General features: G+C 27.0%; 3 protein-coding genes across 3 annotated transcripts; 2 read left to right on the top strand and 1 right to left on the bottom strand.

Annotated features, from left to right (window-relative positions):
- Window positions 1–223: 223 nt before the first annotated feature.
- Window positions 224–2,530, top strand: OCT59_028904 (uncharacterized protein; the record flags this gene model as incomplete). Its single annotated transcript, XM_025331230.2, has 8 exons — window positions 224–363; window positions 460–512; window positions 586–1,005; window positions 1,067–1,132; window positions 1,226–1,312; window positions 1,380–1,748; window positions 1,834–1,960; window positions 2,038–2,530. The coding sequence occupies 8 exons, from the start codon at window positions 224–226 to the stop codon at window positions 2,384–2,386; spliced, it is 1,611 nt and encodes a 536-aa protein (XP_025168435.2). The 3' UTR covers window positions 2,387–2,530.
- A 14,530-nt stretch (window positions 2,531–17,060) lies between these two features.
- Window positions 17,061–18,221, bottom strand: OCT59_028903 (uncharacterized protein; the record flags this gene model as incomplete). The annotated part of the gene is made up of 3 exons (XM_025328040.2): window positions 17,061–17,301; window positions 17,370–17,460; window positions 17,537–18,221. The coding sequence occupies 3 exons, from the start codon at window positions 18,219–18,221 to the stop codon at window positions 17,061–17,063; spliced, it is 1,017 nt and encodes a 338-aa protein (XP_025168431.2).
- Window positions 18,222–20,043: 1,822 nt separating this feature from the next.
- Window positions 20,044–22,069, top strand: OCT59_028902 (uncharacterized protein; the record flags this gene model as incomplete). Its single annotated transcript, XM_066147645.1, has 7 exons — window positions 20,044–20,086; window positions 20,222–20,551; window positions 20,627–20,695; window positions 20,780–20,866; window positions 20,930–21,352; window positions 21,442–21,616; window positions 21,694–22,069. The coding sequence occupies 7 exons, from the start codon at window positions 20,044–20,046 to the stop codon at window positions 22,067–22,069; spliced, it is 1,503 nt and encodes a 500-aa protein (XP_065994333.1).
- Window positions 22,070–27,721: the final 5,652 nt, after the last annotated feature.

The raw sequence follows: 27,721 nt of genomic DNA, 5'->3' as shown, positions 1-27,721 counted from the left end.
ACCTTGCACCATTTATATTAATGCTTTGTAATATCTTCAAATTTGACTATTTTTATGGTAAAGATTTGACACCCGCATAAATATCAATTTTGAAAAAAAAGTTATTAATTTTACGTCTTTTTTTACTGCATGATAAGCTATTTCTGATCGTGACTTACTTGATTTAAGCAATGGAACAAATAAAGAGAAAATAAAAAAGATTTATACTTTGTTCAATGAAGGAATGAAAGCATCTGAAGCTATTAACGAATTAAATGAAAATACACTGAAGTATTATTTACCTAAATATATACCTGTGGTGATATCTTTGGGAATTTTTCAATTTATTTTTATAGTATTTTGTATTCTATTGTTTAAGAAAGGGTAATTTTTTTAATATTTATTATCTTTTTACTGAATTTTAAAAAAAATAAATTGTGATAATTTATTAACCTTACCGGTAAAATTACATCTTATTAGGTCTTGGAAATGGATTAAGAAGCATAAATTATCTAAATTTGATAACAAGAAAAGTAGGCTTATCTTATAAATTAAGTCCTTTTTAATTTTATAATTACATTAATTTATTTTTATTAATTCTATTAGGCATTTATATTATATATCAACTTGAGGAGATTTTACTTCTAATTACGACTTCATTTCTTGGAATTTGGATTTTGATTTCAGAAATATTTAAGACTTTTCAGATTAATGAAATAACAGACTATTATGGGGAAAATTTAATTGAAGAAATTTTTGATATATTTTGTACCATATTTGGTATTATTACAATTATTCCAATTTCAATCATTTTCGTGGCGATTCGAAAATGTTCAAAAAGTCTTTTTATTTTATTTTCTATTGCAAGTTCAATTGAATTAATAGTTATACTTAATAGATTGCTATTGAGTTATCTCATTGATTATCTTGATTATTATGATATATTTTTAAAAGATAGTGCACTTTTTAGTAATATTGATGGATATTTTAATTATGATCGATTTTTTTCTGATTTGCTATATGATGGTAATTAATTAAATTTAAGCAATTATTTTATATTAATTATATTAACCGATACATCTACTAGGTGACTTTTCCGGAATTAAATCCAACATTAATAATAATATTATATATAGACAGAGGTTTTTTATCGGTAAGTAAATTATATGAAATTTTCGTATTAAAAAAAATTAAATTAAATTAATACTAACATATTGTTATTATATACTTATTTATTACTTATTAGCCATACCCACACTGATTTTTATAGTAATTTTATTTTTTAACACATGGTTATGTCGACTATGGATTGATGAAAATTTTATTGAACTAAGTAAATAGAATTTAAATTTTTTTATTATTATTATTATTTTGTATGCTAATTTACTTATTTATTTTAGTATATGGATCAGAAGATAAACAGATTCTGCTACAAAGAATTAAGGAGCTTTTGAAGGAACTTTGGGGGAATTTTTTAAAATTTTTAATAAATGAGCCGAATTTAGATTTAAGTATCGATAAATGGAAATTTGTACCTGAATCAAGACTTTTACTATTAAATATTGTACAGATTACAGTACTGGTTGATGAAGAGATTACAAACGCTGAATATGACAAAGATGATGAGAATATTGGCGTTAAAAATGACAAAAATAATAATGAATTTGCTATGATCATTGATGTTACTGATGTTGATGGAATTATTTTTAATGCTAAATCAGATGTCATGATACAAACAAATTATCCTTTTCGAAATGTACCTAAGAAAGGTAGAAACTATTAATAAATTAATTAGTATTGTTTACTTTTATTCAAAATTTCCTCTACTTACTTCTATCTTAAACATAATAATAGATGCCTCTTCCACCTCTTTATCTACACCACGAGTAGAGTATTATTACTATGAAATGACAATCTTCTCAAATAAAAATAAGACAATAATTGCTATTGGTCTCGCCACAAAAAATCATTCAATTAACAGGTATCATATCTATGTCTATAAATAATTTTCATATTTAAAGTAAGCAATTTCTAATTCTTTTTTTTTTTACTTTTAAGATTACCTGGTTGCGATACACATTCAGTTGGATTTCATTCGGATGAAGGTAGAATATTCCACAATGAAAGGTATACAGGTTCAAAATATGATGAAAAATGGGGTGATAAAAAAGATGTGATAGGCTGTGGTTATTACCCGGATACCGGACAAGTTTTCTTTACAATGAATGGTAAAAATTTGGGTATCGCTTATACTGGTCTATTTTATGATGAGTGGTATCCTACAATTGGTTCTAATGGTGATTGTAGTTTAGTAGTTAATTTTGGCCAAGAAGAATTTAAATATAAAGAAGCTAACGGTATGAGTGTTGCTGGTAAATTAAATAAGGGAGATGAAGATAAATATTAATCCTTAAATTATTTACCTTTCCAGCAGATTTTATTTTTGTCAGTAATGAAACTTCATAAAATTTTATTTAAAGTATTTCTCAATTATATTCTTTAGTATTTTATTTTATTTTCATTTTGTCTATTAATAATTATTTTTGTTTACAATCTAATATTTTTTTCAAAATGGGATGGTTAATTAATGGCTTTAATTTCTTTATACAAACTATATACATATTATCTTGGCGTAATAAATAACTAGTATATATCGAAAGAATTTTCTTTTAATATATATACCATAAATGTCACATAGCGATGTAATATTCAAGCCCTATAAGAAATATGTATACGGAAAGGATACGTTTTGTATACATTTTATGTATGTTTCTATAGATTCCGTATACAAATTCCGTATATTTAATAAGCAATTCATTTTTGAACATTTTTTAAAAAAAACTGATGTATACGAAATGTATACGGAAAAAATTAATCATACGGAATGTATACGGAATTTTTAAACTTAATATTTTTAGAAAATAATTTTACAAAAATCTCGTATCATAACACGAGATCACGTGATTGTTTATTGTTTTGTTATGATACGTTTTTTGTTTTTATATAAACCCTTACTTTGATGAGTTTGATCTTCCGATCTTCCTTTCTGTCTTTCCCTTCCTTCTCTTTTCTCTTGTCTTATTTTTGTTATTTTTTCTAAATTTTTCTTCTTTTTTCGTCACCCCCCTTTTAAAAAAAAATTTTTTTTTCGTACCTCACTTTAAATTTTTTTTTTCATCACTCTCTCCTTTAAAAAAAAATTTTTTTTCGTCACTCCCTTAAAAAAAAAATTTTTTTTTTGATTTTATTCTTTTATTCTCACTCTTCTTTTTTTTTAAAAAAATTTTCTTCTTTCTATTTCTATTTCCTCTTTATAAAAAATTTTTATTTTTCTAACTTTGACGTCCTCCCTTTAAAAAAAAAAATTTTTTTTAACTTTCCTAACTTCGTTACTCTCTTTTTAAAAAAATATTTTTTTTGATTTATTCTTTATTCCCCTTTCTTTTTTATTTATATTTATCTCTTTTTTTATTTCATAGGCCAGCAGATTTTTTTTTGTGAGAAGACTCAGTTTCTTTTTTCTTTTTTTGTAGATCAGTTTGGGAGTCCTTTCCTTTTTGTAGGATTGTTCAGGATTTTTTTCTTTTTTTAGGTCAGTTCAAATTTTCTTTTTTTTTTTTTGTAAGTTGGGTTCAGATTCTTTTCTTTTTGTAGGTTGTTTCGGTTTTGTTGCTTCAGAGTCTTCTTTTTTTGTAGGTCAGTTTTGGATTTATTTTGTTGTTTTGGTTTCTTTTTCATCAGATGCTTCATAATTCTTTTCATTTATGTAGGGTTTCTTTTTCATCAGATGCTTCATAATTCTTTTCATTTATGTAGGTCAGACATTCTGGAGTTCTCTTTCTTTTTTTGTAGGAATACTGACCTTTGGTGACTTGGACGATTGCAGATACTATATGAAGGGGGGTTTTGTTTCCAATTAAGTTAGACGTTCTTATGTTTCTTTTTTTGTTTTTTTTTAGGTTGTTTGACTCCAAATGAACCTGAACTTATAGATAATTTTGGTTGCAATAGGTGGTTTTAATAAGGAGGAATTTTCATAATGTATTTGTATTTTGTTTATTTTTTATTTTTTATTTAATTTAATAAAGTAAAATTAGATTTATGTAAATATAATTATAGTAAACTGTAATACAAATAGTAAATTCAGTGACCAAATCGTATAAATTTCGTGATAAAATCAGTGATCAAATCATGTAAATTCCATATGAATTCCGTGCAAATTCCGTATCCAAACCATATTTTTAGTGATACGGAATTGTGCATTTTCCCGTATCCTATTATGATACGTTATTTCTAAGGAAAAAAATCGTATAAAAACTTTATAAAAAACGTATCCAATTTTTTTATAGGGAAGCCGCAGCAACAAAAATTACAGAACGAAATTTTTATTTTTTATTTACTTTATTGGTTAATCAGTTTGTATTTGCGGAAATTGCCTTGCCTTCTTAAAAAAATTAAAGTTGATAAATATACTAAAAAACTTGAATGCTGTATTCAGTTTTATAGCTTTTATCGTGTTTTTACAAGCGTATAATTCACCATAGCGTAATAATTTTTTTTGTTTTATTTTTCATTTAAAGTAACATTTTAACAGTGTATAAGAATTTTTTTTTTTATAAACATATATAAATATATTAGAAAAGTAACTTTGTATTCCGTGAACTGTGATTTACGTATGGTCTACAGTACTCATATATAAACACTATAATTATACTATCGGATTTATAAATTTATAATGAAGTCATCGTCAATTTAAATTTTTCCAATGAAAAATACAATCTTTTGTCAGAGCCACTACTTCTTCTTTTCTCTTTAATTCCTTTTACATTCAGTTTTTTCTAATTTTTTTGCGATATCGGGAAGATTTGCGAGATTTTAAGTATAGTTGGAGTAATACGCGTCCATATGACCCATAAAACGTATAAATCTTATATAATTCTCAAACTTCCTTAGTTTTCTCTCGTTAAAAATTTTCTTTTCTCTCTTTTATGAAGACTCTCTTTTATGAAACCTGTATATTTGTTTAATAAGAAAACTCTCTCTTTTATGAAAACTCGCTTTTATGAAACCTGTATATTTGTTCAATAAGAAAATATCATTCAAAAGCTAAGTATTTTGTAATTTTTTAAATACATTTATTTTATTATAGTTATAGAAAAAGTTTATTATTTATTTTATTATGTGAGGTTCCGGAGAGAAGGATTGTATTGCCAAAAATTACTCAAAAGAGTATCAGTAAAGTTTACACGAATAGTCTCTGAGCACAGTAGTTAGAAAGCTATTGCCTTTTTTGTTGGACTTGATATAAGGTCTATTGATTCCGAATGAGGTTTCAAATTACGTACCTTTCCTTATAACAACTTTCAAAAAAACTTGTTTGTGGCATACAAATCTGGTAAAAAGCAGTTTAATAAAAATATTTTATAAATTTTTAAGATATTTATTTGTATGTTAGAAGTATACTTATCTTTTTATTTAATTTATATAATTTATATTAGGTTATTAATCTATCAAGCAAGAGCTTCAATTCCAGAATTTCTACTTTGGGCCCAGGGAACTAAGCTTAATACTTAATTAATATAAAATAAAATGGAAATAAAAATAATAAAAATAAAAATAAAATTAATATTATTAAATTAAAAATCACGATTTCCGTCCTCAATGATAAAATCTTTTTCATCATCATCTGTTAAGAGATCGTTACATATTATGTACATGATATATTTATTAATTTATTTATTAAATACCTCGTTAAAAAGACACATATAAAGTATTGAGCAGCCTACAGACTCTAGATGGATACGCCTATATTGCCTATATTAACCATAAAGTTTCAAATGTCTGTATCCCTAGGAAACTTTTAATAAAGTCGTAACTGATTATTAATTATAGAAAATATGATATCTTGAAACATTATTGACATGATATATATTTTTTCAAAAAAAAAATGGAAAAGTTCATGTTTTAATTGATTGTGTAGGTTTAATAAGAGAAATAAATTTATTTTATAAGACGTGCAAAAAATTAGCGAAACTTTTTATTTTTTTACATACTGTGTATCATATTATGAAAAAAGACCCTGTTTTTATCGTTATTAAAAAAAAGAGAAATATTCATACTTTTTCTTTAAAAAAAAGGTTTTAATGCAAAAAAAAGAGTTCTTTTCGTAAAAATATCGTATTTATTAGCACAATCAACTTTGATGGGAACGTGTACATTGTATTTCGTTATTGAATCCAGAAAGTACTTGAGGGATAACGTATGTGTGTAGGAAATGGTACGACTCAAATATAATTTAACTGTATAAAATATTTTCGATTTAATTGTTTAATTTTACATTTTACTGAGTTTATTTGATTTTAAATTTAAAACGAAATTATTACTCAAAATGTTGAGTTAGTCATAACATAGTGACATAGTGTAATTATTTATAATTTGGACTATGCAATTCAATTTATTTATATAAAAACTCGAGTGATTATACCAAATATACTCATCAAATTTTTTGTATATTTATTTAGAATCTTGAACAAAGCAAATTTTCTCTAGCAATTTTATTAAGTATACTGTACATCTTTTACTAAAAATGCTGAAAGTGTTTGCTCTCAGAAGCAATATATAAAATTAAAAAATATAATAAGATTATTGACTTATCAATCATATTGACCTGAATTTGACTCAGAATCCAGAAAAATACCTATCAAATTAAAGAGTACTGATGTATGAGTAACACGAGTCACTGTAATGATTAATTAGTAAAAGGAAATTTATAAATAGTCTATCAAGAAAATGAATAGGAATTAAGGAATTTAACGTCACCCTTATTAGGGACCACCAATCAAATACTAACCACCCCACTTAACATACTTTCCTCCAACCTCCGATAAAGTATGCGTATGAGATCCTTACCATGGTCTTGCCATGTAAGAAAAGATTTTGCGGCACTCTTGTTATAATTTAACCATTAAATTATAATGATTCGGTATCCCGAGATGACGCTTGTGCTATCAGTAAGGAACAGATCTCTTACCTCCTTTTACTTCGCATATACATCATACTAAGAATGAGTTTACTTAAAGTAAGGGCTTATATCGTGTTAGTGAGTATCTTATATTAGGGATTGGAATCGATTCGACTAAAATCGATTTAATCGAAAATCGAATTGTATCTAATAGAATCGAATCCCAATATTTGTATTTTGGTGCAGCAAATATAATCTTGCTGTTTCCACAATGAAAAAAAATCTCAGAATTAACAACAATTGTGATGGCTTTTTGACCAATAATAATTGGATATTGGACAATTAGACAATTGAGAATTTAATCAAATATGAGTTAATTGTGGCTAATGTTTAATTAATTAAAAAAAATTTTTTTTTTTATTAGTTGATAATTTCGAGTTCAGGGACCTGGATCATCTTTTGGCCAGAACTAAATATAATTCTACAATGCGGGTCAAAAATGTCTACTGCATATTTATACATAATTTTTTTATTATAATGATAACAAATTTTGACTTTTTATATAATAATTACTTTAGCTAATAAATTTCAGGGTTTTTATTCTGTGCAAAAATAAAATCATTTTACTTTTTATCAAAAATTTTCAAATTTTACAATAAAGATTATTTTAGTATTTTAGTTAAAATCCAAAATTTTGTGCCGCCGGGATCATTGAAAGCGTTGCATCACGAAAATGTTTAAAAATGATTTTTTGTAAAATTACTGAGAAACGATTAATTGATTCTTAAATTGATTCTCGGGTTTCGATTTTCGATTTGAATCGATTCCAATCCCTATCTTATATACATGTATAAACAAAATAAAGTTAAATAAAAAACAAAATAATTTTTAAAAAAGAAACTTTTTGAAAATATCCTCCGCGTAGTGTTTGAAACGCCAAAAAGGATAAGAAAACTACGAAGAAAATAGGTTACTATGAGTTACTATGCTGGAAATGGTAAGAATTAGGGGAAGAGAAGGATGGAATTTTTTTAAAAATTTTTTTGGATGGAGAGGTATTAAAATTGTCATACAAGAGTTTTTTCACACAGAGTTTGAATATAGAAAAATCAAAAATCACGTCATGATCAAACAAATCAATATTAGTAAAAAAAAAATTTTTTTCCGTAAAAGATGACTCATGATTATTGGTCATGTGATCTGATCATGCATAAATTTTACGTAACACGCTCTAAAATAGATGAGATTTAAATAAATTGAGATTGAACATGTAAATATATAATATCAAGGTCCGCTTATAAGATTGATGACTTTTATAAAGTAAATAAATATTATATCATTATATATTTAAGTATCTTGTTAACGGCAGCTCCGCAGCTCCTAATCGTCAGTTACTCAGTTTATTTGAATGGTAAGATAATTTTTTGAATTAATAATTAATTAGTATATTTTTTTATAAACAGATGGAATATTACAAAGGCTATTAAGCTATTATTACTGGTATGTTTGCGTAATTTTTTTTTTTTGGCGGGTATTATATAATAAATTAATAAATATATTAGTCACGTCAGGTATATGTTATTAATTTAATTACTTTAATATACATATAATATATAAATATATCATGCTGGATCTTTAAATAGAACTCGAGTAAAATGAGTCAAGAACTTTTTTACTTGAATCAGAACTCGAGTCAATTCGAATCAATGCCATAGTGCGAGCAAAACTGTTTATAAATTTGACCAACTCCGCACTATGGTCTTTTGGTTTTTTCTCTAATGATAATGCAGGCCGATATTATGATAGTTCTGGCCAATATTACCGATCACGTGCATTCGGTCGAGTCAAGTTAACGATTAATGGTAAGCAGCATTACATAATGCCGGCCTGAAAGAGATGCGTACAGTTTAATAGTAAGTGTGTACTAATCCTCTCAGACCTATACACGGGGCCGAATTAGCAATGTCAAAACTAAAATGAATTACACCGCCATAATATGTTGAATATTGGATTGCATTGTCGTCTTAATGTCAAATTGATGGCAATAAATATAGTTATATATACCAGCAGATCTGGCAGATTCTACAGATCAATTCAACAATTTGACATTATAGAATCATGGCATTATAACATTACGGCGGCGTAATTCATTTTGATATGGAATATTTGAATTGATGTTGGTATAATATTTTATGCTGCCATAATATCAAATTTGTGAAATAAAATGAGTAATTACGCCTCCATGTATACCACGACCTATTTATACAGTTTATAGGTTAGGTTCTTTATTTCTAACGTTATCAGATTATCTGTTATGTATTTTTTATTTTATTCGAATCAAAATTTATTGCAAAAGAAAATGATACTATTGTTACGAAATCGATGTTGTTGATATCTTCTTGCAATCCATGGGCAAAATATATTCATGAAGTCTAACCATGTTGAAATGATCATATAAAATCTAATAAACACTATAAATATATGAGGAATTCTTTAAAAAATTCTTGATTCATATAGAAACATCATCTTTTCTTGTACTATTAACTCATTTAACTAAATCATTTAACTAAATTTTCCTTAACTTCAATTTTAAATCATCCTGTTAAGAATAAACTCCAATAGAAAAGCAGGTAAATTAATAGAATTAACAGATTAAACAAAATTTATGATAAACTTTAAACATTGAAGGTTTTCAGCAAGTCGCATTCATAATATTTAGATTTCAATTCCGGCCTTATTATTTATGCCCACGTGACCACTATAAAGATACTTTGATTTTAATGCAAGGAAATATATTTTAATAGTAAATATAGTAAGGAATTGATGAATGTCGTGCCCTCAGTGCCCTCAGGTGTCGATTTGCGTCAGTCAATTAATAAAATCACGTGATTCCGATAAGATTTTTTACTTTAATAGTTTGTGCGACATACTGTAATTATAGGTCTCAACGAGATTTAAAGGAGTGGGATTAAATTAGACATTAGTATATAGCTAAAGAATGCACAGTATTGTAGCTGTATGTACTGGAATTTACTATTATCATATTATAAACAGAAAATAATATTTTCAATAAGAGTGTTGTTAGGTTAAGCATCGATACTTTAATGGCCAATTTTATCAGTATTAACTTCAGAAAATAAAAATATTTATCTACTTTTTTTTTTACTCTCTTCGTAAAAATTAAGAAAAGTATTTTAAAAGAATGAAAAGAGCAAACAAAAAAAAACAATGGGAGTAATACTCGAACCAATTAACATCAATCATTGATTGATTCAATCAATGATTGGTCACATCGATTAAAGCTTGAACTAATTTTTGGTCAATCAAATTTATCCATAACTGCCAAATTGATCGATATTCCTGCATAAAAAAATACTTTGGATTATTAAAAAAAATAAATTAATACAGATATGTAAAATAAACTATATAATAATAAGTCACAACAGGAAGTTAGGAACCCTATCTTCTTTCTTCTATGGGAAATTTATTATTAGTTTCTCCTGAAAAATTTTTCCTTGTGTTCTTTTCCTTATTTTGGATTTTGAGTCTTTGTCAAAGGATTTTGTCAAACGCAAGTAAAATGTGCAATTATTTAATTATTTACAAAATGTCATTTCATTTTAATATTATTTATGATGTCTGTCACAGATATAAGTACTCAAATTGTATTTTTTTCATCACATAACACTATGCAATTCCACAATAATTCGTCCTACCGCAAGAGAGGCCGTAGCAAAGTCGGTGTTACTGTTTTTTTAAGGGGTTGAAACAAAAGGTAGTAGGTTAAATTTAATTCATTCATTTTTTCTTTAAAAAAAAAATTTGAACTGCAGCTTGAGATAAAAGTATATTTAGATGAACTTCTTAATTATGAATGTGAATAAATCATTAATTTTATTATTAATCTGCTGTATAACGAAGGACTAAATATAATTATGAAAGGAACCGCCTTACATGTTTACTTACGTAAACTATCATATGATTACATAAAAATGTCACATTTGAGTTTGTGTAAACTTAACCAAAATTAACTTCCTTTTTTAGGTAACGTAATAGGAATTTTATTGCTCTATTAGTAAGTGTCTCGCTATATCCCGACGTAGGTTATGACCTCATAATAAACACAAAATTAATTTCGTTAAATAAATTAATAAATTATGAATGAAAATAATTCCAATAAACGATAAACAATGCAATAATTCCTGTATCCTATAGGTGATATTCAAGAAATTTATGCCGCAGTAATAATCTCGACGTTATTATCTTCTAATAATAACTTCAAAAAATCCGTATATTCTTCTAGCAAATTTTCGATACTTTGAATACGTTCTTCCAAAGTAAAATTTTTAGTTCTTCCACTAACGAATGGAATTGGTTCGTATTTACTTTTAAGTTTCCTTACAAGTTTTCTCCAATATCTTATACATATGCAATTAAATAAATGTTTGTAAAAATCCCCTATAGAAAGGAATAAGGTATTACAAATAATGCGTGTATTTATGAATTATATATAATTATTTCGCTCACCATGGTGTTAATTTAGATGCTCCAATAAAAATACGAAGGTTCCAGATAAGAAACCGCCAATACTCGATATAATCGAACCAACTAAAAAAAGTGATAAAAAATTTATTATTATTTTAAAAAAATTAAAATTATTTTCTCTAAAAATTAAAGATTAATTTAATATTTATGATCATAATAAGTTTCTTCTTGATAATATATATTGGCCTTAATACAAGGGCTGTTGTATTTGGAGTTGCTAAAGTTGTTATATCCGTATGTACGTTAAAGTTAACATGTTCTTTTTCCTTTCCACCCGCAAGACCATACGCATAGTATTTCCTAGATATTCGCTTTATAATTATGGGTGAATAATATACGATCGTAGTTTGTTCGTTCAATAGAAATAAAGAACTAATTTCAGCAGGATAGTATTTGATTATTTCGAGCCCATTTAATTGTTATATTAGGAGTTATTTCTATCTTTATCTCTTTTTGATAATTAAAAGAATAACGAGAACAATCAGGAGAATTGAATTTAAAATATTCAATAGGAATTTCATTGGCTACTCTAAATTTATGACCTTTATAAATACAATTTACAGTGGGACTATAAATTTTTATCGTAATATTGATATTATCGACAGAATTTAATATTTCATCCACGGGTTGTTTACGGAAAATAAGAGTTGGGTTTGGCAATCGATTTAGAAAATTGTGAAAATTAATTCCAAGTATAGAAAATAAGTATAATGATAAGTGAAAAAAAACATATTTTCTTTACAGCAAAATTTGAAATATAGTGGACACTTGAAAATTTTTATTGTCAGTACTCGGGTTACTCGGCTAGTCGGGTTATTAGAAAAGATATATAACACGTGACACATATATATGATGGCGTAGTACAAAGTATAATATATAATGTAATTATGTTAAAATTAATTAAGGTACTAGCCGAGTAACCCGAGTACCCGACAATCCCGACAATAATAATCCAGTAATTGGCCTTAAAAGAATTGAAATTTATAAATTTATATAAAAAAAATTTTTTTAAAAAAATTTTTTTCGTTTCTATCCAAAATAAAATTAAATTATTCAATAAAATTTTATTTCACACGATTAATATATAATTTTTTTTACTAATAAATATTTTTTTAATAATAAATTTAATAAATTCGGGTATATATATAGATTTTTTTTTTTAATAAAATTCGGATATATAATATATATATTTTTATATATTTTTTGATCAGGTTCATATAGAATGTTTAAGTATTTCAGCCGCTTTTATATATTTAACTTCCTTCAATTCTCATTATAATTAATCACAAAAATTAGCCTCCTGAACAATGTATGTGAATAATAAATATTTCCTTGATATTAACATATGGTCAGCTCTCGGATTTTTAACCAGCTAATTCATAATTCCTTGCCGATGTCAATATCAATTCAATATATACATATTATTGGATGGGGAGTAGCTATATCGGTCACAGGACCGAATGATCACCAATCAATGAAGGGCCCTGTGACCGATATAGCCCATAATTAAAGAATTTATTAAGTTCCAGCCACGTGATAAACTTACCCGCCAATAAAATTACGTCCTGATTACGTGAAAAACTTTTTATATGTAAACTTTTTTTTATTGAAATTTGAAAAAGTGACCTGGCGCCCCAGACGAAAGCTTAAACAAAACAATTTTTTAATCTGGGACTTAATTATATATCTGATTAACGAAAAAAAATTTACTTATCTCTTTACATAAAGTTAAATGACATAGTAACGACTCTATGAACAACAAGGCGGACGAGCTCACAAACGCGGGTGCGCATGTCAAAGATCTTATCATCGTTGACCACAAGTTTTTTTATCAAAAGAGTCTTGGACTGATCACATGGGATAATACTCATGTCATCGACTGAAATGTATGAAAATGGTCGAACAATGTTATTAACCCGTTGATTTTTAATTCTATGATCAATAATTCAGCATTATTACCAATCAAAACACAAATTATTAATGGAGACATCGACTGACTTTTACTCAAGAATGGTAATAGTAACCCTTTCGACTCTCCATGTAGCACTAAATTATCAAAAATACAAGGTTCCAAAATGAAAAAAAGTAACTTTATTTACCCAATATAGATATTCAACAACGAAATTACTGCCCATATCCGCCTGGAATTATCCCTTGCGTTGAATGCAACACGACTAAAGATAACAATGAACACGTTGGATTGCGTGCTTCTCACAATACCGTTATTTTACAATTGATCACAGACCATGAAGTAATCTTATTTAATTTGATCAAAGATGCGGTTGATACTCAAGATTATGGTCTTGAAGCTACTATTAGGGGATCAAGACTTTTTGACAAAAATTTGACCAATTCTTTACCAAAACATCATCCTTTTTATCTTTTAATTTACCATCATTTGATCCTGAGTGACCTCACATCTATTTTATACAATTATATTCTGAAAAAGAAAACACGTTTTCGTGTATTCATAGATTTTATGAATATCATTATGGAAAAAATCAATGCGTCCATTTGGAATCGTCGAAGTAAACTTTTGTAAAAATGGGAACACAATCTTGATATAACCAAGGTCAAAAAGAAATTTTTTAGGAAAAAATACAGATCTTATAAGGATCCAGAGACCTCGGACGAGGTTACTACTCAAGATAGAACACGACGTTCTAATACTTATCGACGAATTACAACCACCCCTTACTGTCGCAGTGGTGGATTTTTTAACAACAAAGCCCATATTAGGTGGACATCAAGTAATTTTTTACATTCGGGTTCTTGAGAAACCCATAGAGATCGAATTTGGTTCGATAATATAGATTTATTCAATACTTTTTATTATAATATTATAGGAAATAACTTAGGTACTAGATAGTATTTTTATGTGCGCCTTTAGTGTAATTTTTTATTCTCTCCTTGTTTGCGGGTGAGTTCTGGGGTGGTCTTGGATCCCTGCCGTCTCTCGCTCTTTTTCAAGGTCAGAAATCATCGTCTACTTTGGTTTACCAGGTTTGCGATTTGGTTGTTAGTGATAGAATTATTGTTGGCTTAATGTATTTTCGTCCTTATAATTTGTACTACACTTTGTTTTTCTGTGTCATAAAAATAAAAATGAAATGAAAAAGTGACCCGGCCGGGTGAAGTGAACCGAAAATTGTACTTGTGTGGCCTAATAGACACCTCTTCCATCTCTTCATTTACACCACAGGTAAAGTATTATTATTATGAAATGACAATCTTCTCAAATAAGAATAAAAATAAGACAATAATTGCTATTGGTTTCGGTTTCGCCACAAAAAATCATTCAATTAACAGGTATCTATGTCTATAAATAATTTTCATATTTAAAGTAAGCAATTTCTAATTCTTTTTTTTTTTTTACTTTTAAGATTACCTGGTTGTGATAACACATTCAGTTGGATTTCATTCGGATGAAGGCACAATGAAAGGTATACAGGTTCAAAATAAGCTGAAAAGTGGCAAAAGTGGGTGATAAAATGATGTGATAGGCTGTGGTTATTACCCAGATATCGGACAAGTTTTCTTTACAGTGAATGGCTTTACAGTGAATGGTAAAAATTTTGGTATCGCTTATACACGTGGTGGCGCCCTACAGTTGGTTCTAATGGTGATTGTAGTTTAGTAATTAATTTTAGCCAAAAAGAATTTAAATATAAAGAAGCTAACGCTATTAGTGTTGCTGGTATATTAATGAAGATAAATATTAACCTATCTAAATATTCATCCTACCTTTTCAGTTTGTTATTTTTATGTCAATAATCTTCATAAAAATTTATTTGAAGTATTTCTCTATTGTATCCTTTAAAATTTTATTTATTTTTAGTTATTTTATTTTTACTTTAGAAAGGTGAATAGTATGGTCAAATTATACAATAAATTTCAGAGCTAATATAAAGAAACGTAAAATCTATTTAATAAAAATCTGACTAATAAAGTATATCTCATCAAGGACCCATCCTTCATTTTTATAAAATAAAAGAAAAGTTAAACATCAACTAACAGTGTTAGTATGATAGCTAAAAATAATATAAAAAACGAAGACAAAACATTTAAAAAGTAAAAATTAAAAGGAGCAGAATGCAAGCTTTAAAATTTTATTTAATTTTTTCTTTTTTTTTTAATTTCTTTATACAAACTATGATACACTAGATCTTTAGGAGTCAGCTCGAGTAAAACGAGTCAAGAATTTTTTCATTTGAAAAGTAAATTCGAGTCAGAACTTAACTCGAGTCAAAGCCATAGTGTGGGCAAAATTTTTTATAATTTTGGCCAACTCCGCACTATGGTCTTTTTCTAACGGTAATGCAAGCCAACTTTACGCAAATTCTGGCCAGCATTACTGATCACGTGCACTCAGGAAACTGCGAGTACTCCATCATGCAACACAGTAGTAATTCATTGACAAAATTTAGAAGAAATTATTCCGCCTAAAGTTAAAGCTACCATGTCAGTTTTCATTTTACGAATGATAAAGAAATCAATTAATGTTAAATTTATTCATGTTCAATATATATTTTATTTATAACAATAATTTTCGAAAGAATACGTCAAATAAATTTACCTTTCTTAGAAAATAATTATTTAATAAAGATTTGTATAAAGAAATTATTTGATTTCTAACTTTTCAATAATAATATCTGTCACAAAACTCTATGAAAAAAAAAAATATTCTAAAAAGCATCTAGAAATTGCCAAAAAGGTCCGAAAAAATGATAAAATATGCTATCTGGGATTTATTTCAGTGCAAATTCTAGATAAACCATATGTCCTGAATTTTTTCTGCTATTTAACAGATATTTTGTGGACAAATTCCAGACACAATTTTTCATAGGCTAAGGGATAACTCAAATTTTATTCTTCTAATCACGTACTAACATTATCCAATTCCACAATAATTGGTCCTACCGCAAAAAAGTTGGGTACTTTTTTTTTAATATCATATTCCATGAGTAACAAATATGTTAAATCTTTATTTTCTTTTTTTTTAATCTATTAGACAAATAAAGTAATATTTATAAAATAGATTAGAATTTGTTTTTGAAACATAGTCCGGTGTGTAACAAAGGATTAAGGTTACGCAATCTCATATCGTAAAACATATAATAACACTATTTTAAGTAACTCATAAGTGAAAGCATTATTACTATTTAAGTAAATTATAATGAAAGTAATTTCAAATAATAGTGTTTATTCAAAAATACAATATTGCTTTAATTAGTAATCTGTAGATAAGATTGTCCAACAGTACACAATAATACTTGTACATTGTACGATACAAATTCGTACAATTTTTCATATCTTTCGTAAATTAGTACAATTTTACAATTTCGTACATTTTGTATAACCATAATTTCGATGTAATAAAAAATTTTTATTCAAAAAAACTTTATTTAACTCATAATTCAAAAATAAATTGTACAGTCGTAGTATTAATACCGATATTTTATTTATAAACAAATTCAAATAAATAAGATATTAATAAAAATATAATTATATCTGTTATAAAAAAATATTAATGTCAAGTACAATACTATAATTACAAAATTTTCCGCAGTAAAATCTAGACTTTATCATCGACTTTATTGTCTTTATTGTCTTCTAATAATAAATTCAAAAAATCCGTATTAAGATAATATTCTTCAAGCAAATTTTCGATACTTTGAACACGTTCTTCCAAAGTAAAATTTTTAGTTCTTCCACTAACGAATGGAATTGGTTCGTATTTACTTTTAAGTTTCCTTATAAGTCTTCTTCGATATCTTGTACATAGGCAATTAAACACATGTGTTTGTAAAAATCCCCTATAGAGAGAAATAAAGGATTACGAATATTGTTATATTTACGAATTATATATAATTATTTAACTCACCATGGTGCTAATTTAGATGCTCCAAATAAAAATACAAAGATTCCAGATAAAAAACCAAAGAATCCACCAATATTCGATGTAATCGAATTAACTTAAAAAGCAATAAATATTTTATTAATAGTTAAATAAATTCATTTTCTCAAAAATTAAAATGAGTTGATAATTACAATCATAATAAGATTCTTCTTGATAGTAAATGCTCTTTGATGTTGGTCTTAATATAAGCGTTGTTTTATCTGGAGTCGTTGAAGTTGTTGCATGATCCATATGTGCATTAAAGTCGACATATTCATCCTTCTCTCCACCCGCAAGGCCATATACATACTTATTGTTAGTTATTTGCTTTATAATTGTAGGTGAAAAATATACGAAATTAGTTTGTCCATTTACGTAATGTAATAAAACAGCAGATTTATCAAATAAAAAAAATTCGGTCATATAAGTTTTATTATTCATTTGAATTCCATATAAATATAAATAACCTGCAGTAATATTTATAGGAGTTACTTCTATTATTATCTCATTTTGAAAATCAAGAGAATATGAAGAACATGTAGTATTGTCGTCATCTTTAAGACTAAATTCATGATCACATTTTTTTTCGTCGTTAATTTCTTTGTAGTTGCAATTTAAAGTTGAACCACAAAGAAATATGGACATAGTGGTGATATTTGTGTCTTTATCCATACGTTGTTTACTGATAATAAGATTTGGTTTAGAAATCGATTCAGAAAATTGTGAAAACTGACCATAAGTATAGAAAATAAGTATGATTATAAATAAAAAAGAGCATATTTTCTTTAAAATAATAAAAGAAAAAGGTTCAGTTGATTGTTTGTTTTCTGCAATCATTTTTGAATTAAAATAAAAAAAGAACTGACTGATGGGTTATATAACTGTCACGTTTAGATTGCCTAATATAAAATAATTAAATTGTGCGATGCTCCTGCATCGAATATTAATTTTATTAGTCTTCGTGTATCCTTCATACGGATAAACGAAGTATATTTTATTTTCAGATATTATTCATTTTATATAGTAGGTAATTAGAGTATATCCGGTCGATTGTACAATTGTAGATACTTTATCATTTCATGGATAATCCGAAATCTCGATTTTTTTTTTTTAAACAACACCATTAATTATGCGTTCAAACCTCTCAGATTTGTTACTTCACACCTTGTTTGGGTATTAGAATTTTTTAGGAAATAAAAATATTATTATTTTTTTTAAATAGTAAGCGTATGAGATCAATGAAATATATTGAGAAATATCTATTTTTAAAAATTTAAATTTTTCTTAATAAAAAACAAATTTTATAATCTATAAATATTAAAATACAAAAATATTAGACTTATAAAACTTAAATACCAAATATGAGAGTTTACAGCATAATATGTATTATTCGTCCTATCCGCGAGTAAAATGGATACGGATTGTCCGTCTATTTTTTTTTTTTAACTATTCGTATCCAAACCGAAGGTTGGAACCGACCGAATTTTTCGCGTACTATCACAAAATATAGAAATTTTGTAAAATATTTAATAAAAACATATAAATTTATTTTCTAAATTTAAGAAATAAAAATTTATTAGCTTAATATATACAAAGCTCTTCTCGGACTTAGTTTGCTGCTGCTGACTACTAGTTGTTGATTCAAAAAATGATGACCTTTTAGAAATTGTAGTGGAAAATATACAGTAAGCTTTGACGACTCAGATAAAGATTCTTCAATACTTTCAACATTCATATAGTCAATATATCCAGAAAAATCATAATTCAGTTCGTTATCATCCATGCTAAATAGCCACGTTTAATAAATTTTTATAAAATTAATTTAAATTTTTTTGTAACTTAACTAAATTCGTTAAACGTTTATCAAAATAAATGATTAATTAATCGATTAAATTATTCGGTTAAATTATTCGATTAACCGATTTTTGAGGTACCTTAATCGGTTAACCGACTTAATCGATTCCAACCTCTACCGGCATGTAGTAAATAAACATTTATTGGTTTTGTGATTTTGTGATACGTGATATCATCGAGTTGTCTATACCGTATATACTGTATATAAAACGGCTAATACAATTTTTGAGATGCACATTTTTAAAATGTTGAAAATTGGAAAATTATTAAATTTTTTATTTATTTTTATAATTATCTCCGAAATTATTTTTCTTTTTATTTACTCTTTCTTTCTTGTAAACGCTAAATTTTCATTATGGTCCACACTTCCATTCGTTTTTTTAAGTGGCTTATTTGCGGTCTTTTATAAAACCGGGATACATTTTATGGCATTCTTAATAATAAACTTTGCTCCATTTATATTAATGCTTTGTAATATTTTTAAATTTGATTATTTTTATGGTAAATATATTTAATATTAAATATTAATTTTGAATAAAAACAAAATTGAATTACTAATTTCATATCTTTTTGCTGCATGATAAGCTCTCAGCCTCCCCGTTTTGAAAAATTTAATTGACGAAGTATTTGATAGTAAGCTTGAAACACAACAATTCTTAAATACAGAAGATTATTTGAATAAGATTTATGTACTTAAATATATTCCTGTGGTGGTAACTTTGGGAATTTACCAATTTATTTTTATTGTGCTTTGTATTTTATTATTAAGGACTGGGTATATTATTTGTTTACTTTTTTTTATTGAATGGTTATAAAAAATAAATGGTGCTATATTGTTAATACAACCGGTAAATCATCGGCAATTTTGTTAGGTCTTGGAAATGGATTGGGAAGTCTAAATTGGATAATAACAAAAAAAGTATGTTATTTTTATAAATTAAATCCTTTTTAATCCTATTGCCACATTAATTTATTTCTATTAGACATCCATATTTTATTTCAACTTGAGGAAATTTTACTTCTAATTACGACTTCGTTTCTTGGAATTTGGATATTAATATCAGAAATACATGAGATTTTACCAATCGGACTTAATAAATATTATGAGAAAACTTCATTCGAAAGTAATCTTGAAATTTTTTATAATATATTTGGAATTATTACTATTATACCAATTTCAATTGTTTTCGTAGCGATACGAAAACGTTCAAAAAGTCTATGTATCTTATTCAATATTGCAAGTCTAATTGAGATAGCCATTATACTTAGTAGGTTACTATGGAGTTTTTGCAAAAATTATTCTGCTGCTGATGGTAATTAATAATTTTAAAACAACTTTTTTCAATGACTTTAATATAATTCTAATCATATTAATTAATACATTCTAGATATACCAATCAGCGATTTCATTGATATCATTAAAAATGATATTACATATAGAGAGAGGTTTTTTATTGGTAAATATATATATTCCATTAAATTACAGTATTGGTATTAAAATTAAATTAATATATTTAACATATTATATATATACTCGTTAGCCATACCTACATTGATTTTTCTAGTAATTTTAAATATTAATACATACTTATGTTATAAACGAGTTGATAATAAATTTATTTCACAAAGTAAGTGAATAAAAAATGCATTTATTATTATTTTTTTTTTACAAACTAACTTAATTATTTTAGTGTATGGATCCGAAAATAAGCTGATTCTTATACAAGACTTTAAAGAGTTTATAAAAGAAGTTTTTGAAACATTTTTAATACTTTTAGAAAAAGAAAAAAAATCAGAGTCATATGAACATTTGAAAAAATTAAATGTTAATGCATGGAAATTTACAACTGAATCAAGAATTTTACTATTAAATATTGTAAGCATTAATGAGAACATTGTAAGTGCCGATAATGAGATCGGAAACGTTGATAATGACGAAGTCGATGAGATTAAAAACATTTATATTGAGAATATAGGCGTCGAACACGACAACAATATCTCAAAAAAAGACCATGAAATTTATTTTAACGCTAAATCTGATGTAATGATGCAAACAAATTATCCTTTACTCAATGTAAACGATGTATCACGGGATACTATTGCTTTGAATATGAGTAAGGCCTACTAATATCACCATCATGATTGCATCTTTTTATGCAAATCTAATTTACTTTCCTCTACCATCTAAAACATAATAAACTAGATACTGTCATCTCCTCTCAACTTTCACCATCGGAAGAATATTGGTTTCTTTCATCTCCTTCATCACAAATAAAATATTGGTTTTATTACTATGAAATAACAATTTTATCCAATCCAAATAATGATAAAACAATAATTGCCATGGGCCTTGCCACAAAAAAATATCCACTTAACAGGTATGTATTACAATACGAAAATATTCATACTTAGACTATACAAGTTTTAATCCTTTGCTTTTTCTTTTACCTTTAAGATTACCTGGATGCAATACACATTCAGTTGGATTTCATTCAGATGAGGGTAGGATATTCCGTAATGAAAAGTATAGTGGGTCAAAATATGCTGAAAAATGGGGTGAGATAAATAATGTAGTAGGTTGCGGCTATTGCCCAAAAACTGGGCAAGTCTTCTTTACGATGAATGGCAATTATTTAGGAATTGCATATACCAGTCTATCTCATAATTGGTATCCTACAATTGGTTCTAATGGTGTTTGTAGTTTAAAAGTTAATTTTGGTCAAAAAGAATTTAAATATAAAGAAGCTAATGGTATGAGCGTTGCCGGTATCATCTCCCAAGAGTTATTAAATATGATAGATGAACATACTAAGATAAATATTAATCCTTAAAATATTTACCATTTTGAATATTTTGATTATCTCTACTGTAAAAATTTTTTATTTCTAAATTTTTTTCTATTTTCACTTTGATTTTGCTTATTATTATAAATAAATACACTTTGTTTATTCTTAACAATCTAATATGAATGTTGCTAATTTGTACTTGATTGAAATTTCAACCGTAACAAAAAAATTTTAATAAATTTAATAACGCTTTACGCTTGTATTATAATCCCGTACATCATATAGGTAAGGTTCACTTGATTTACAGCTTTTTGATAACCACTAAAATCAAAATAATTGACTAAAGATAAAAGTAACGGCAAGAAGAATCAAAACAAACAAAGACAACGCAATCACGATCACTCTAATAACATCTGCCGCAGTAGATGTCGGCTTCCCATACAATAAAATGAATCCTAGGCTCAGTGACAAAGCTTACATTAGATGGACTTCTAGTAATTTTTTACATTCAGGAACTTAGGAATTACATAGAGATAATCCACTTTTTAATGATATAAATATTGCTTTAATTTTTTATAATTTTCCTTTTAATATTAGACCCGGTTCGTAGTGCTCTTTTTATCTTTTACTTTCCGCAGCCATTTTTACTCTAGTGCGTGGTGAGCAGGATGTGCTTAGCACTTCCCTCCACGGGATCATTTTCGACACCAGGGTGGTACTGTCAGACTTGGAGGTTTGGTTTACAATTTAATTTAGAATTACTTTAGGCTTACGTATAGTTCGTCCCTGTAATTTGTATCATGATTTTGTTCACATGGAATTTAAAAATAAAAATAAAATGACTAAAGATAAAAATATGCAAGATCAGCCCCAAAGAAAATTAAATAAATAATATCGGAGCAAGATATATAAGATTGGAACAAATAAAAAGCCAAAGTCAAAATTAAATGAGATCAAAAATAACCAAAGATAAAAACATATAAGATCAGAGTAAATGAGAACCGTGAGGTCGCGCCTGTTTAGGCGACTGAGATGCCTGAACGTGACGGGTGCGCCTTGATTAAGGCGCATAAGCGCTGCAGATGCGCCTTGGTTTATGCGCCTGGAACAGGCACGACCTGCCGCAAAAATGCGGCAAACTTTTGTCATGGATGGCTTGTCGTAGTATCTAGTATGCATATGGTTACATCCCCGCCACAGGGTTACCTCAACAATGCAATGTTCAATAATACTTAATATAATCCTATAACCTATAAAACACTAATAAGCAAATTAAAATAATTTCAATAATGGTGTTTATTCAATAATACAATAATGCTTTTATAATTAGTCCGTGAACACGATATTCAAGAAATTTATACCGCAGAGAAAATTCTAGACTTTATCATCGACTTTAAATCTCATCTAATAAATTCAAAAATCCGTATTAATATTCTTCAATAAAATTTGATACTTTCTTTCAAAGTAGGATTTTAGTTCTAGAAATTGGTCCTACTTACTTTTAAGCTTCTTTTATGAATTTTCTTCGATACTTTGTATTAGCCAGGTAATTAAACAAAATTTCCCTAATTGTATAGTTATAAATTGCAAATAATTATTTAACTCACCATGGTGCTAATTTAATGTTTTAAATAATAATCAAAGATTCCAGATAAATAACTAAAGAATCCATGCAAACTAAGATAGAGGGTGAAGCTTTTAAGAAAAATTAAAATTAAAGCTATAATTATTTTCCCATTTCTCTAAAATTAAATGTTAAAATTTGATAATTACAACTATGGTAACATTCCTCTTTATAATAAATATCTGTTGATGTGGGTCATAATATAAGTGTTATTGTATTTGTTGTTAAAGTTGTTATCTGCATGTACATTAAAGTCAATGAATTCCTCTTTTTCACTCTAAAATCGCTAACTATATGTTTACTAATTGTAATTAAATAATATATGAACACAGTTTGTTTACTCGTTAGAAATAAAGAATTAAGATCAGTGTTGTAAATAAATTAAAAGTCGACATCAGCCCATCTAAATAAGCTTCAGTAGCGAAAAATCACTGTTCCGTTCTGTTCCAACGGATCAAAAAAATTGATGATCCAAATGTTCCGAAGTCTGAACACGCAATGTGCGCTTGGTTTTTTAATTGACGTGATTGGTTGGGACTTGGGAGCAAACGGAATAGATCAAATGCGATTTTTCTGCTAGCTAAAAAAAATATGCAAAAATCGGCACAGAACGGAACAGAACAGAAATGAACAGGGCTACAGTATTATCTTTGTCAATCCACGATAGTAAAAAGCATAACGAATGGTATCACCATTTTCACGTTAGGATAATAATCATTATATTCCTTAATTCGCATTCATTATCATTATTGTACAAGCTGTATACTGTACTACCCACAATTCTTACAATAATCATCTTTTAAGATTGAGCTTATCAAATGGATCAAAAAATAATGAAATCTGGTTATAAGTATAAGCAAGGAATGTGATTAAACTTTAAAATATAAAGAACATAATTTCTTTGAAAAAGATTAGAGAAAAAGGTTCAGTTGATGATTTGTTTTTCGTGATTATCATTTTGAAACAAAAAAAAAATGAATTGTTTGACATTATTTACCGTATTTCTGTATTTGTAGTATTTGTGGTTCAGTGATCCCTTGTTACCATCTGGTGATTCTGGTGATTATGTGATATGTGATATCATCGAGTTGTCCATAATCATATATAATTAGGAGTGTTTGTTAAATTTTTTATTCTTATTTTTATCTTTTTATCCTACAATCTGACCAGGACTACATTTCTATATGATTCTTTTTTGACTGGCTTGTCTGCGGTCTTATATAAAACAACAATGCATTTTATGGCATTTTTTTCTCTAATCGTGAATAGCGTTTTGTAATATCTTCAAATGAGATTACTTGGATGGTAAATATTTAACATTGCATATTTCTAATTATGGTTTGTAAGTGAAAAACGGTTTATTTAATTTTAACTTACGTTTTTAATTAGTGTTGGTCGCCGTAAGGTTGTGACGTATTTGCCGTACTAACTAATATGTCACGTGACCCGAATAATAACTAAGTGATCGACCCGGCATTAACGAACTTGGCTGAAATCAATTATAATTACAACTTAACGTAATGCGGCATTTTCGTAATTTTGAGTCGTAATCCAAAACCTGGGGTAGAAAGTCCAAATCGTAATCCGAAATGGCGTAATTATTACTTACGGCGACCAACCTTATTTTTAATAATATCAAGAATTTAAATAAATTGAATATTGCAGAAAATATTGAAGAATTATTAAAAACATTCAATAAAATTAAACGAAAATATTATATATCTTAACATATGCCAATGGCGATAATATTAGGAAATATTTCAATTTATTTTTATAATATTTGTATTTTATTATTAAAGGTAATTTGTAATATATAGTATTGATAAATAATTTTTTTATAAAAAGTTTTAAATTAAAATGACGAAAAGAAGGTATTATCATCTTTGTTCGTTTAATAAAAATCTCTTTAATTTCATTATTAGATTATTTGTCTGCCGTTATACTTTTATTAGATGTCCATATTATTCATCAACTGGATATTACTTCAAATTATAACTTCATTTATATCTTTACAATGTGATGACAAAAGCAACTTAGTTATATCTTTCGGTATAATTTTATTACTATTATTATAATTATTCCAATTTATATGTATTGTTCTTATAGCGATACGAAAATGTTCAAAAATTTTATATGTTCTATTTTATTTTATAGGCTTATCTTAATTGGATGATTATATATAGAAGAATATATTACTTTTCGCGACTGTGGATGGTAATTAGTAATTTTTTTAACCAGCTTTATCAAATGATTTTATATATTAACTACATTTAATATTCAGTATTCCTAACATATACTAGGATTCAATATTACTGATAACATTATATTTAGAGAACATCTTGCTATCGGTAAGCAAATTCTATTTTGAATGGTATTTTAAAATCAAGTTTACATACTAATATATTGTATATACGGTATATAATTTACAATTAGCTATACCCAAGGTCACTTGTTCATCTATTTTAGTATCTTTTAGTATATAATTCAGAAAATAAAAAGATTCTAATAGAAATCTCTCCTAAGAAAATTTCTTAAAAAATTTAATTAGCGCTTAAATCGGAGGTAAAAAAATTAAATGTCAAATAAAACCTGGATTTTACAGTTAATATAGTAAACATTAATGACGAAAATTTTAAGCATTGACAATAAAGAAAATGAGATGGGAAACATCAATGACAGTGAAAATGTTGATAAAGATCCTGGCGGCGAGAGGTTATTGCGTGACTATTAATGCTTGAACTTTCTCGTTAACAAATTCTATCAATATCGCCGAAGAATATTTCTGAGTAGGTTATGCATGACTTTGAACTTGTAAAAAAGGATTTGAGCCAGATTATTGATATAGTGTTAAAATTCCTTTTGATACTAAATCAGATATCATGGTGCAAACAAATTACCCTTTAGTTAATGATACCATTTGATGCTATTGCTTTGAATACGAGTAAGAACTTTTAATGTCAAATTCCGCTGTTCTTGACTTTTTTATTGTACAAAATTAAATTTAGTTCCTTACTTATAGATGCTACTATTTCTTCTCAATCTTCGTCTCCTTCGCCATCGGAAGAATGTTGGTTTCTCTCATCTCCTCTATCACAAGTAAAATTTTATGAAATAACAATTTTGTCAAATCCGTATAATGATAAATATTCTTACAAGTGATTTTTAAACTTTTTTCTTAGATTATACCTGAATGCAATCCACGTTCAGTAGGATTTCGTACGATGAAGATAAAATGAAAAGTATACTGGATCAAATATACCGACAGATGGGGCGACGTAAATACTCTTACAATTCTTACGATGAATGTTATTGCTAATACCGGCCTATTTTATAATTGGTATCCTACAATCCTACAATCGGTTCTAATGGTATTTATAACTTAAAAGTTATTATTTTTGGTCAAAAGAAATTTAAGTATAAAGAATCTAATGATATGCTTCATCCGGGATTTAACAATGTAATGCAGTTACGTTCTAAGTTAATACCCCCTTTGGTAAAAACGTTGATAAATGGACCAGTTTCCCAAAGCTAAGTTAGAGGCCAAATCCGCACCAGCATTCAGAATGCAGAAAGGGTTCGCATATCCTTTGCTGATGATGTCGAAGAAGATATTTGTATTATTGATTTGATCCAACCAGCAATGGTGTCTGATGCGGCTAATGAATAGGGTGAATAGGGTTCTCTGGTAATTGGGATAATGACCTTTTCTTTTCATCCAAAGGATGTTCACGTGCATTTCTAAATTGATGCTTATCACGCCATAGGTTTGTTCGATCCAATAAAGTTATTAAATGTATTGTACGGACAAAGATCTTCATAGATCTTTTTACATGGGTGACCTTTTACGATGTCGTATTGTTGTATTCCTTTGGTTTAATGCACTCCGGAAGTTGTTACTAATGCCAATAGAAAAGCAGAAAAACAAGTGTTTTAAAAGTGGGAATAAAATATTTGTTTTATGGCAACAATAATCAAATAAAGTTGGATAATGTAAATAAAAATACTTAATTTTTTTATTGAATAAAATTTTTTTTTAGCTAAAAAAACTTATTAAATTCAATATAATGAAATGA

This window comes from Rhizophagus irregularis, chromosome 8 (assembly GCF_026210795.1).
Source record: "Rhizophagus irregularis chromosome 8, complete sequence".
In the NCBI taxonomy this organism is placed as follows: Eukaryota; Fungi; Glomeromycota; class Glomeromycetes; order Glomerales; family Glomeraceae; genus Rhizophagus; species Rhizophagus irregularis.
The sequence above is the reverse complement of the archived record's forward strand: the minus strand, read 5'-3'. Positions and strand labels throughout refer to the sequence as shown.